Consider the following 14,169-nt stretch of genomic DNA (forward strand, 5'->3'; position numbering starts at 1 on the left):
AAGATTAAAGATTTGATTGAGTTCATAATATCAATAATATTACCATTTATTAAAGTTTTCATTTTTTTTTTTTTTCGTTTTCTAGCACTTCTTTTTACCTTCTATCTTAGCCTGTCTTCTTCCTGTTTGTTTTAAATTATGGTGTTTACTAATAAATATATAAACATAGCACACACACACACAGACACACACACACGATGTAAAGTGTTAATAATATATAAACAGGCCTATACAAATTAATTTGTATGTAAACATAATAGTTTTAGATCAAACACGTAGGCTAAAAATATAAGGAAGAAATAAAAAACAGGAAATGATGAAATATTTAATAAATTATATTATACAGAATACATGATAGTATTGCTCTTATAAGTACTTCAGTGATTCATACTGTAAAAATAATTTATTTACCAATAAAGAACAATTCATATACATTACATACATGCACACAATTAGTAGCCAAGCCATTTAAACTTTTAATTTGGTGAAAACGTTATAAGAAACATTACACTTAAGAGAAATATAGGGGAAACAGACTTCTACAGAACACCGGATCCTTAAAAATCACAGTTTAACGCTAAAACACTTCACACAGCTATTGAGAAGCATTCACGTTCTGCCACCAGTTGGGCTCCGCCCACAAAAACGTCATCTCTGTTTGCAAACACGCAAAAGGTCTATACCATTTCCAAAACAGATCTAATGGAGGCATGCTGGCCTAAGACTATAGTTTTGCCAGTACAACGTGTTGGTTTCTCATTAAAGTGCACCTATTTTATTGCTAAAAAATGTATTTTGTGAATTTGGTATAATTCAATGCATAAAACACATTATTTTTCACATACCTTACATTTTTGTAGCTACAGATTTCCCTGTCTTCCTCAAACACTCCTTATCATGTTTGAAAGATTCGGTCACAATGCAATGCTAACAGAAGTTAACTTACAGGCTGTGAGTCAAACTCCGATGAATTATGATAACGTCGTCCACGTCAGTGTTGCCTACAATCCGTGTGTTTGTTTTAGTCCAAGAAAAGAGATTTACGTTGGAAACAATAACTTGCGTCATCATTTACTTTGGGATTTGTACCTTTTGCATATTGTTAACATGTACTAATACACACTTACACACCAAAGGAAATGTACAATCGTGAATCAGACTTGCTCATGCCCCCTGACCCATATGCTACTGCAGGCAACACACCTCTCTAAACAACACTTATCTTTTTGCAGCAAATACATGCATGCAATTAACTGCAATTATTTTGTAATTATGCAACTTATTTGATTCAAAATGTTAAATGAAAGCTCAGTTTTTGATGTACCATAGAAAGCATATGAAAGTATTTTTGTATTTCTTCTGTTGTCATTTCAGTCAAACAGGCAACCAGTCAAACTCAACCTGCTCACATGTCAGGTGAAGCCCAGCACTGAGGACAGGAAATGCTTTGACCTCATTTCACGTGAGTAACTAAACCATAGGGCAAGTTTCTTGTGGGAGACCACATGAGTGATTTAGTAGCTTTGTGAAATGTGTCTGTTTACTTTACTGCAACGATTCTTGGAAGAACATGATCAGTTCATTCTTAAATCACTGTGTAATTGAACTTTGAATATGAATTATGACTTTATGACTATCTTATGGTGTTTAATTAGAAATCATCATGTCTTCATAGAAACAGTATTTCACTTGTCATGTGTTTCAGATAATCGCACGTATCACTTCCAGGCCGAGGACGAGCAGGAGTTTATTGTGTAAGTGGGATTTTGAGTTTTTGGTGGGATAATGTTTGTCAAAATTTGTTAATGTGTACATTTTAGAAGGATCTCTTGACAGAAATGCAACATAACTGTGCATTTAGTGGTGTATATAGATCAGGGGTCTCCAATATTTTTTATATTAGCTTTGCTTAGTTTATGTATGTTAATATTTTAAACAATACTAAAACATATCTACCAGTAAAATAAAATAAAATCAACAAGTAACACAAAAAAGAGGTTGGAGACCCCTGATGTAGATCAATGCACAATGTATTCTCAGTATAACAATAAAAAGACTACAGTATATATGCCTACTTAAACAAGACGTCAGACTAAAAAAAATAGTTTGTTTCATAACAAACTTATTTTTTGCTTTCCTGTGTCATCCTGGGAGTTCCCCTTGATCCTAATGATGGTAGTTTCTGCGGTCTCTTTCTCAATAGAAATATTTTATGGATTTGTTTTGTGACATCCTCTAAAATATGATGATATGTTGCTTGGAATCCTTTTAATTTATTATTTGACTGTTTTCAAGCTGAAATAGACTATTGGTGCTTGGTGACATTTGGAAAATCTTGGCATGGATTAAAAAAGGATCATAATCTAATCCTGCTGTCGGAAGCGCTGACAGTAATATTCAATGCCTGATTTTACTGTTGTTTGCACTATTGCCTGGCAGCATTTTTAGTTATGTTAAATTATCTTTATTTTAGGGCTTTATATGAACGTTTGATGACCATTTATCATGGGGGGATACATTCTGTCCCCACCTGGGATAAAAAATTATTAATCAGAGGCAGGGATATAAATACCAGGGGGGGGATAATCTCCCCATCTCCCTGACAAATCGCACCTTGATGGACTGAACCGATGGTTGCAATTCACTGCCTCACCACTAGATGCCGATAAAATATACACATTGCACCACACAAAATATACACGTAAACAAAATATTGCTTACTGGATAATGTTATATACGATATGAGATACAATAATGCTTTACGTTGGTAAAAAAATAAATTTGAACTTACTTTTAAAAATATATTTAAAAACTAGTGCTGGGCAAAGATTAATCGCGATTAATCGCATACAAAATAAAAGTGATTTTTTGCATAATATATGTGTGTGTGTACTGTGTGTAATTATTATGTACATTTAACCACACACACATAAATTTATTCGTTTCAGAATTTTTTTATTTATATATAATTTTTTTTAAATTATATATCATATAGAATATATAAAAATATAAATAAATATATGTACACATGTAAATGTTTCTTAAATACGTACATAAATGTGTGTGTATTTAAATATACATAATAAATGCACACACTTTCATATTATGCAAAAAAAAATGTATGCGATTAATCACGATTAATCTTTGCCCAGCACTATTAACAACTGAAAATAAATGAACAATTATACATGTTTCACATTGATCATTGATAATCTTCCACAGGTCAGCATGCACACTTGCACCAACATCCGTGTGTGGGTTTCTTTACTAAAATTGTGAGTGTACTGTACTTAAACTTTTGAAGTATGAAAATTATAAATTTATTCCAAACTTTTATGGCTGTATGCCCATCTGTAATATTTTGATAATTTTAATAAATCGACAGCAGAGTATATACAGTATTAACTTGGGATCCACCAATATGATTTTTGGGTTCCGATACAGATTTAAACACTAGTTAATAGGCCAACTGTATGGTATTGTACAAGTTTATATCTGCATCAAATTATTTTTACTGAACATGGATTTTATTTATTTAACATTCAACTGACCAACATAATAAGTTAGGCTAAAAGTAAGATAAAATTTTGAGATTTTTCGAGATTTTTCAGATTGCAGACATTTTCCCAAAATACTCTTACTCTGACCACATGGCTCACGTAAATGAACGTTCTCTCACATGATTACCTAAGTGATTTACTATTTTTTCCCCGTTGCACGTCTGACAAACTATAATTTGTACAGATTATATTTTGTTTTGGGAAGTATGTAATTATTTTGATAATGATTTTTTTAAAATGATGGGTTATGCAACAGACATTCAACTTATTGCCTTCAAGCTGTTAATTTATAAACAATCGTTATCAGCCTTTTTTGTGATATTGCCGATATGCGGATGGTTTTAAATGCATCAATCGGCTGATACATCGGTGCATCACTAGTATAAACGGGTGATTCTCACTAAAACTTGGTTTTAAAAATGTCAAGCATGAAAATTTAAAAATTGCTTAAATTTTTTTCCCACCAGACATTGAAAAACAAAGTCTGGAGTAAATGGGAACATTAATTTAAAAACTTTTACTTATCATTTAACACTTTTTGTAACATAATTTAAAAAATTAGTCCTAAAAAATCTCATTACCGCAACAGTCAGAAAACATCAACACTGACATATTTTCAAAGTGACATGACAAACCTGAAAGAACATAATTTGGAGATTCTGCACATGCATTTAAAATCAAAGTATTATGCTTTTAATAAGCATCTGTTGCGGAAATGATAATCAAAATGTCGTGTAAGACAATATTTCAAATTAACTGTAAAAAAATGATCTTACCTGGTAGCCATCTTGAAGCAACTGGTCCATGTGCTTGGTCACTCAAAATCAAACTTTATTAAAATTCTGTATGTGTGCTTAAACTGTTCTCAAAAAGTGTTGCGGAGGATGAGAACATCAGGCATGGACACATCATTTTCCTAATTTTTCTTCATTATTATTATACATGAATATTCAGTAAATATTTTTCTGTCATCTAAAGTAGTCTAGCAAAACATCCATTTATTTTTTTTCTTAATATTTTTGTGTTAATTTGATTAAATTACAACATAACGCATGTTCAAACACAGCCGGACACATTGCGGTAATGAGAATTTCAGCAGAAAATGAGATAAAATTTACAATTATAAATTTTTATGTTGAAATCACACATTGTGCAAGGTAGAGCACATTATTGTGTTAATTCTGATGCTTTTTAATGTTACTATATTACACATTTTAAAGCTAAAATCATTAGTGCCGTGGTGTTTCAATGGTTTCGTGAGAATCACCCAAACATTTGATACAGTATATAACAAGCAATTGGGCAGCACAATATTAGCAAAAGCACAATTATGTTTTTTTTAGGATAACTAAAGAGCGTGACATTGATAATGATTGCTTTTCCTCTCTATATTTTGTTCCTTTGTTGCGTTTTATTTCTTTAATAAAACCTGATTGTTTTTCTGCTAGAAAAATGTCATTACACTTTAAAACCTGTAAATGCATAATCATCATGAATAACGGTTAAAATAATTGAGATTTAAGTTAAAGTTCTTAAAGTTTTATCTCTTTGCTTCATAACATGCACAGACCCTAAAATCTTACTTTTGTGTGAATGCAGTAATCTCTAAGAAATGTTTTATATGCTGATTGTGGGATTTCCTCTCTGCAATTTGAACAATTACGGTATTGCAGTAATCTCCCTGGAACTGTCAAAGTTTTGTCTGACCAAAATGCCACTTTCCTCTTTTGTGACCAGTTTAAAAAATCTTTTATGGCAAATTAGCATTCTAAAAATAATTGTAGTGAGCTCATAACCGATTGATAAGCCGTTTGCTTCAAGCCTTTTTGCGTCTGTGTGGCGAGAAGTCTGTGAAGTGGCATTGGCACTCGGCACTCGTCTTAAGTTGGCCGTTGCTCATTGAGGTCACAGAGAGACCACACGTGACATTTCCATGACTCCTTTAGACACAAACACACACTCACGAATATCAAAACATCTACATTGCGGGCTTTTCTGCATTTTCTTAACCACAGTACCAGCGCTACCACACACTACTGTGAGCTCCCTGCTGTTCATCACTGTCATCAGCGGTGTGAGGTGAACGCTTTCTTACTCCGCCATTTAACAGCCATTATAAAGGGCTCTTAAAAGCACCGAGGCTGATCAGAATGAGACCCTATAACCCCTTTATACATCAATCTCACCGTCCATTCACACTGCTTTTGACTGGACTGTCTTTTAAATGACTCCATGGCTGCGAGCCAGACGCCTGGTCTGTCATTTAAACACTGTGTATCTCCCCACCTCGTGTAAATCTGCTGAATTAGGAATAAATGCCAAGGGAAATAATGAAGGAGGTCATGGAGAGGGTCTTACAAAATGCCTTGAGTGCTGGTTTAGGATTTAGCTATTGTGCCGGTTGAAGCATGTTGCTGGTAGCGTAACTCGTACGTTTTAATGGGTGAAGAAAGTCCTTCGCAGAAAGCATTTTTGGGAAATCAGAAAGTTGACAAGAATACATACAAATCAATACACTGAATGACAAAACGACTTAAAGGTGCAGTGTGTACATTTTAGCAGCATCTAGTGGTGAGGTTACGAATTGCAACCAATTGCTTAGTCCACTGCTCACCCCTCGCTTTTGAAACGCATAGAGAAGCTACGGTAGCCATCACCCAAAAAACATGTAAACTTTGTAAAAAGGTTTGTTCGTTAAGGGCTTCTGTAGAAACATGGCGGCACAAAATGGCAACTTCCATGTAAGGGGACCCTCAGTGTGTTTAGAAAAAAACGTCTCATTCTAAGGTAATAAAAACATAACGGTTCATTATAAAAAGGTCTTTTTACACCCCTGATAATATAGTTTTGTATATTATTTTGCATTTCTGTCAAGAGATCCTTCTAAAAATTACACACTGCACCTTTAAATTTGATGCACTTTATGCTCCTTGAGATTTACGGCTGAAACAGAAAAGGTGGAGAACGTGTTTTTTGTTAACATGTTTTATCTTCTACAGATGGATTTCAGTGTTAACTAACAATAAGGAGGAGGCGCTTAACATGGCATTCAGAGGAGAGCAAAGTGGAGGAGATGATGGGCTGGAAGATCTCACTAAAGCTATTATAGATGACGTGCTGCGTATGCCGGGCAATGAAGTCTGTTGTGACTGTGGAGCTCCAGGTAATATGCTGTGTACTTATAATTGGTTTGCGCTCTTTGTTTTTGTTTTGTCTCGTGTGCTGCCGTGTTTAGACTTGAAATATATTTTTGGTTTAAGAGTTTCTGTAGAAACACAGTAAAATGCCCCTATTCCTGCTGTTCTGTTATTTGTGTCAGTAGTTCCCCAAAATAGGACTCTCGTGTCTGCTTTTAGCTTATTTAAATTGGCATCCTCAAGTGCAGTATTGTGGTTATAATATTTCTTAAATGGTGAAGGATCTGAAAAGATGAAAATCTGTCATCATTTTTCCAACTTGATGTTACAAATGCAGATGAAAATTAAGTTTATCTCGCAACATAAACATTACTAGTGTCTGTCAAGCCTTCAAGGAAAAACTGCACAAATTTGGTAGTTTAAAATATGTCTTGTTTTTCCAGATTTGAATGTATAAAAAGTGATGTAAAGTTTTTACAGGGCACCTTTTACAAGATGTAATATAAGTCTCAGGTGTGTCCTGAATGTGTCTGTGAAGTTTTAGCTCAAAATGCCCAACAGATCATTTATTATAACATGTCCAAAATTTGGGTGGGAGCTAAATGTGCTGTTTTAATGCAAATGAGCTACAACTCCTCACTTCCTTTCCAACTAGACAGTGAGCGCCTTTAGTTAAAATAGATCTAATTCAGTGGAAGTTATGGTAAGGCAGGACTGTAAGTGGCCGGGGCTTTATCAATGTGACCTCACATTGATAAGAGAATCAAAACAGCATGTCTAATGAGACTGCTTTGGTTTAATGGGGATTAAAAACGGGGTGGATTATTTTCATTGTAGAGTGGATGTGTTCACAATACACATTATGTCCAAATGTGGATTTTGTGTAATAAGTACCTTTTACGCATTTTTATGGCTTCAGAAGATATTATATAGACGTGTGTTGTCACGGTTACACGCCTGGCCCAAAGTTAAAGTTGTAGCGGAGAATTCCCCATAGGTTCGCTTTCTGCACATGCGCACTTTCAGGTGTATGTGTGGTGGGCTACGGCTTCAGCCATTCATTGAAGCTCGCGTTCTCACCGTGTTTTTTCAAAATCGCAAGAGAAAAAGTGTCTGCGAATTGTATGACAAGAAAAGAAAGACCTCTGCAGAAAGAAACAAGACCAGAGTGTTTTGGGGAGAATATTTCACACGCTGTAATGCGCTAAAAGCACAGGTTGGGCTTCACACTGATGCCTCAGTCGCGAAGTTTCTACTCGACAGGTAATCCATTTAAAATTACTGCTAGTAAAAGTTGCTGTAAGCCATAATTAGCGATGCTAGCCCTGACACAAGTCACGAACTGCACAAACACGGTAAACATCTCAATGTATGAGCCATGCCGAGCCGACAGCAACTTGTAAACAGAGCGTGCACGAGAAGAACTAGGCTCGTACATGCTTTCTCGTGCACACGTTTAATAGGCGTTCCCTCTCGGAAGCAGTGTTGCGCATGTGCAATTTTTTTTAAAGCAACACTAAAGAGTTTTTGCTTTTTGCTCCCCCTACAGGTTGGAAGGGGAATTGTCCATTACCACTGTCGTAAATAATTTAGCGTACTGCATCAAAGCTGGCTCTGATTGGATTGTAGGTCTGCCGTAAAGCAAGTTTTTGTAGTTTTCACTCGACAGGACCGCGACCCGACGGTTGGAAACTTCTTTAGTGCGGTTTTGGCCAATAGAGGGCTGCAAAGTGAATGTGAAAGTGCCATTCACCCTGTTTCGAGTGGATGAACGACTGAAACTTTTTTGGAAACATTATTTTAAGGTAAAAAAAATTCTTTGGTGTTGCTTTAAAAGTGGAGAGGGCGGTTCTTTTCTAAAAAATCGTTAAAGTCTTCCGGTATACCTTTAACTTCCGGTCTGTGTTTGTTTATTGGTCTGGCTAGTGGCTAAACTGACCACTGGAACCAATATCTGGTCGAAAATATAAATACTAATTTATTTTCAAATGATGATGGGAGATGGTTGGATCGCTGTAAAAAAGAGAGGTTTGGCAGGCAGCAAGATTTCAATGATCTATAGCTAATATTAAAGGGATAGTTCACCCAAAAATGTCAATTCTGTCATCATTTACTTACCCTCATGTTGTTTAAACCTGTATGAGTTTATTTATTCTGCTGGACACAAAAGAAGATATTTTGATAAATGATGGTAAGCACACAGTTAAGTCAATGGGTACTCAGCTGTGTGCTTACAATCATTTATCGAAATATCTTATTGCCAATTTATCGTCATTTCTAAACATTTACATTTATGCATTTCGTAGACGCTTTTATCCAAAGTGCATACAATCTAAACAGTTTGATATCAGTATGTTCCCTGGGGATTGACCCCATGACCTTGGCTTTGCTAACACAACAATGCCATACCAATTGAGTTACAGGAGCTTTATCTATCAGTCTGTTGTTAGATTATTTTGTTGCTCTGTCCAACATTGCGATGTAGGAGCGTGTTTTTCTCTAGTATCATCTCTCTCTTTTTTCTCTCTCTCTCTCTCTCTCTCTATTCTGTGCTCTCTCTCTCCCTGCTCTACATATTGTCAGCCCACAATCTGTCTCTCATTTTTATTTCTTTATTTCCATCTCTCTCTCTCTCTCTCTCTCTCTCTCTCTCTCTCTCTCTCTCTCTCTCTCTCTCTCTCTCTCTCTCTCTCTCTCTCTCTCTCTCTCTCTGATTGCCAGCAGCATCAGTAGAGTCGAGTCAAGGGCTCTTACATCACTGTCTTATGTAAATGGATCATGCGCTGAATGCTTCAATAGGGCGGCTGCTGGGAATTATTCAGTCTTTCTCACTCGTTCATTGTTTGCACTCTCTGGAAGTAGATGAGACATTGGAAAGGTCCCAGGGGCGTTTTTGCTTTTTTTAGCCGTTTTAACACAAATAAGTCATCTGTATGAAAGCAGATTGCAGAGCGACGACTTGGGTTTATTAAACAGTGAAATTAATGTGAAAAAATACAGAGAAATAGCACAAGACTCTGTGATTTAGTGAGTGTGCAGTGGGAACTGTTGGAGATGATGTGTATGTGTATTTATCTGTCGTGTGTGTATACTCTTATCTTTCTCACCCTGTCACTGGTTCAGCTCCGGAGATTTCCCTGATCCTAATGGAGCTTTTCTGTTACTTGCACAGAGACGCCTGTCAGCATTACAAATACAAACATTTCATCTTCTCACACAAACACTGATCTGACAGTGTCTGCATGTTTGTGATAACATTCCCAATCCAGCTGCACACTTGGACTAATGCTAGCATGATATTTAACACCACAGGTTCAGGAACTGAAATTGAAACGCAAGTCAGATGAGGACCCCTAGTGGTGACATCATAAAAGCAAACCGATTCGATGTGTATCTGAGGATTTTTCATAATTTGTTGTTCTGTTTTGATGCCGTCAGATCCAAAATGGTTGTCGACTAATCTGGGAATTCTGACATGCATCGAGTGTTCGGGCATTCACAGGGAGATGGGTGTCCATATCTCACGAATCCAGTCCATGGAGTTGGACAAACTGGGAACCGCTGAACTCTTGGTGTGTTTGTCTGCTCTAATATTTATAATATAAAACGCATTAAAGTATAAACGTTAATAAATTTGAATATTTTTTTTTATTAAAGATATGTGATGAACCCATTTAAAGTTATTTTGCTTTTTTCATAAAATCATCCTATATAATGTAAAGAACATTGAATAAAAATATAACTTTGATATCTTTAATATTGACTGAGTAAGGTCATGTCAAAGATTGAAAATATTAATATTAGATGCTCCTAATCTTAAAATTAGATTGAGACTTTAGATTTCACAGACAGGATCGCATATGTTCGATCCCTTTTGTACATTTTGTGAAATATTATACATATTGTTTTAGTGCTGGGCAAAGATTAATCGCGATTAATCGCATACAAAATAAAAGTGATTTTTTTTACATAATATATGTGCGTATACTGTGTCTAATAATTGTGTATATTTAACCACACACACATTCATATATTCATTTCAGAATTGTTTTACTTATATATAATTGTTTTAAATTTATTTTTAATATAGAATATATAAAAATATAAATAAATATATATAAACATGTAAATGTTTCTTAAATACATCCATGAATGTGTGTGTATTTATTTATACATAATAATTACACACAGCACATACTCATATATTATGCCAAAAATCACTTTTATTTTGTATGCGATTAATCGCGATTAATCTTTGCCCAGCACTAATATTTTTCATAGTAGATTTAAAAAATATATTTTATTTTCTTTTTCCTTTTAGCTGGCCAAGAATGTGGGGAACAGTAGTTTTAATGAAATAATGGAGGGGAATCTTCCCTGCCCATCTCCTAAACCCACTCCTGCTAGTGACATGTAAGCACATACAATGTATAAAAGATCCATCTATTATTGGTACGATCTTTTATAAAATATTCATATTTTTATTCTCTCATATGATGTTTATAGGACTGCCCGTAAGGAGTTCATAAACGCAAAGTATGTCGATCATAAGTTCGCAAGGAAAACCTGCACTTCAGCAGCTGCCAAGATGAGTGAATTGTATGAAGCGGTCAGGTCACATGACCTTCTAGCTCTCATCCAGGTGTATGCAGAGGGGGTGGAGCTTATGGAACCACTTCCTGAATCCGGACAGGTGAGTGACTGCTTAACATTATAAATCATCTAGTTTGGTTGAAGTACAAATAATAAGATGAAGAGTTACAGAGATTGACATTTTTGTGTTTGTGTAGCTTAACTGGTAGAGCATAATGCTAACAACACAAAGTCAAGGGTTCGATTCCTGATAGCAAAATGCATAAATGATAATGGCCCACTTTTATTCACCTCTTTAAATATGACTGACATGGTTTATACAAGCTTGTTTGTGAATCTGAAACAAGATTTTTGGAGAAGATCATGGGTCTATAGGCACAGAGCCAGTGTATGTACACTCAAACTATATCTATATCACATGATTGAGGACCCATCCGCATCAGGGGCTTTGATGAGCACAGATTTCGGGGTCTGGTACATATCAGTAAGCAGACGCTTGGACGTGACTTGAAGGCTTAGTCTTCTCCCAGTTTCTTCAGCAAATGATTTAAAACTGGCGCATGGCCGAGTAGCTTAATCTAAGTGGGTGCAGGCGAATCCACATCATCTAAAATGAACTCCATTTAGTTTTTATTATATAGCTTCCGTCAGACCACAATACATGAATCGTCTAAATGGATTTTGGATAGTCTTTTTATGCACTGTAGTCTATTGCAGCAGAGTCACTATCGGTAATGCCTTTTTAATGGATCATCATTAGTACATCACGATCGCATAAAGCTGTTGACTGCTTGTCCTCATGTCCTATAGATTTCTAATGATGCATAATAAAAGACAGTATGAAACAACATTTAAAATAAATTAAATTTATGTAATACTGCACGTTTTTATACTAAACAAAATAGTCAGCATGCAATAATTTAGGATGCAGTGGTTCACATTTTTTTTTCATTGTGTCATGGAGTGTCAGTTTTTTATTCAAGTTTATATTTTGATATGAAAATGATGTTATTTATTAAACTGTCCACATGCATTAGGCAAAATTTTGTATGAAAATGCACCACGCTGTAAAATTACAAACAGCATTGGTGAACTCCTGCGTCACCCTGTCTTTGTCGTTAAGCTTCACCATTGGTTGAATTTGATGTACACATTCAGACACACTTACCCCTGGAGGCGTCCCCAAAGTGTCACCGCAGTGACGCAGCGCAAGTTCCCTCAAAAGGGAACTGTAACAATGTATCTTTAAAGGTAACACAATGTAACCTTGCTCTCACTTGAAATGTGTCCCCACATTTAGTCTTTGAATTTGAAGGTATTGGACCTGGAAAGTCCTTGAAAGATCTTTGAATTTGAAGTTAACTAAGGTGTGGGAAACCTGGATGTAGGACGTCCACATTTATTTATACTATCCATATTCATATTATAAACTATCTACCGTTTTAACAGTCGATGAGTGGATACTTCATCTAATTCAGTACCTACTGTCACAATATGCAATTTCGGATGCAGGGTATCTGTATCAGTAGATGTCAATCGAATATCTGTATCGGCACAAAAATGTTGTATTGGTACGTACCTACTTAGTAATTTTTATCAGTGTTTGTGTCCCCTGGGAATCGATCCTATGACCTTGCCTTTGCTATGCTTTATCAGTTGAGCTACAAAAACATTTGAGTTAAGACTGAAGATGCTGTGTGTTAATAAATACATTCAGTTTCTTTAAAAATGTCTGTTGTCGCCCCCTATAGGAAGCAGGTGAGACGGCACTGCACTACGCCGTGAGGACGGCCAACCACACTTCACTGCACCTGGTCGATTTTCTTGTCCAGAACAGGTAAACATTTAACAAAATCTTTAAAAATTATTTTATTTTAATGTGTCCTGAAAGTATCATGAAAGTCTTTAGTTTTCTTGTGGTTGTTTTTTGTATGAATGTTGGTGCATATACATTTGTATGCTGTAAGAGTGTGAGTACTTTTGAAAGGGTTATTTTGCAAATAATGGTGTAATTTAGATTCAGCTTTAGCTCTGTTTCCTCTTGCGGTGTGGATTAAAGCTTACATAACAGCGTTAGAAGTTTAGATCAGGCCAGAACTACACTTGGACGACTTCCTAGTAAATAATAATTATTTGATTTCCCTGAAAAGTGGAACAGGAAAACAGCACCATCAATCTATTTTAGCCAGGTTTGGCTTAAAAGAGATATGTCAGCAGATGGGAAACAGTGATGAAGTCACATCCTTCCCAGAATAATTATTTTTTTTGTGTTGCTGCTTTTGAATCTTTAGAGATGGAGTCCTCATTGCTTTGAACAGCATACCTCCCCGTGCACATCAAATAGTAGAAACCTAAACACATCAGTCATTTAAATATTTTAGTGGTCTTATACCTCCGCTCTGTGTCCCATATAGGGGTGGCACGGTATGTGAAAAAACATCCAAACTGTTTGGTTCACTTGTCTTGGGTCGGATCGTGTGTGTGTCGCACGGTTTGACGCATGCGTAATGTAGCCTCGTGCCCGTATGTTACCCAAATGCCACACTCCGACTTGTGGACCTCCTCAGAGTCCACACTTTGATGACATCATGTAGTGCAGACTTTAGGAACCCTTGATGGGAGTCCACGAGGGCGTACTGGAGTCGTATTTTGGGAACTCCTCCCTTCTGTCGTCTGATTGCTCTTTCGCAAGGACTTTTGGGTTGGTAAAGTGCGCGAAGCCTGCTGCAGTGCGGGCTCCGCCGAAGAACGCATCAAAGGTGGAAAGGGGGCGCTGATGAGCACACTTTTAAGCGTAAAAACATGGGACAGATGGGACACCCTACAGACTCATAGACTTTGCGAGCACGCGCAGTTTAAGGCCACGAGACTGAAAGTCC

At 36.1% G+C, this 14,169-nt stretch overlaps 1 protein-coding gene across 7 annotated transcripts in view; it reads left to right on the forward strand.

Moving 5' to 3' along the window:
- Positions 1-14,169, forward strand: part of asap1b (ArfGAP with SH3 domain, ankyrin repeat and PH domain 1b) — an 86,572-nt gene that overhangs the window by 61,407 nt on the left and 10,996 nt on the right. For all 7 annotated transcript variants that reach the window (XM_055181666.2, XM_055181661.2, XM_055181659.2 and 4 more), the window contains exons 14-20: positions 1,375-1,462; positions 1,706-1,754; positions 6,560-6,723; positions 10,136-10,269; positions 11,019-11,110; positions 11,204-11,390; positions 13,042-13,127. In XM_055181666.2, coding sequence (XP_055037641.2) covers positions 1,375-1,462; positions 1,706-1,754; positions 6,560-6,723; positions 10,136-10,269; positions 11,019-11,110; positions 11,204-11,390; positions 13,042-13,127 — 800 coding nt within the window. The remainder of the gene's footprint in view (positions 1-1,374; positions 1,463-1,705; positions 1,755-6,559; positions 6,724-10,135; positions 10,270-11,018; positions 11,111-11,203; positions 11,391-13,041; positions 13,128-14,169) is intronic.

This window comes from Misgurnus anguillicaudatus, chromosome 25, assembly GCF_027580225.2.
Source record: "Misgurnus anguillicaudatus chromosome 25, ASM2758022v2, whole genome shotgun sequence".
In the NCBI taxonomy this organism is placed as follows: domain Eukaryota; kingdom Metazoa; phylum Chordata; class Actinopteri; order Cypriniformes; family Cobitidae; genus Misgurnus; species Misgurnus anguillicaudatus.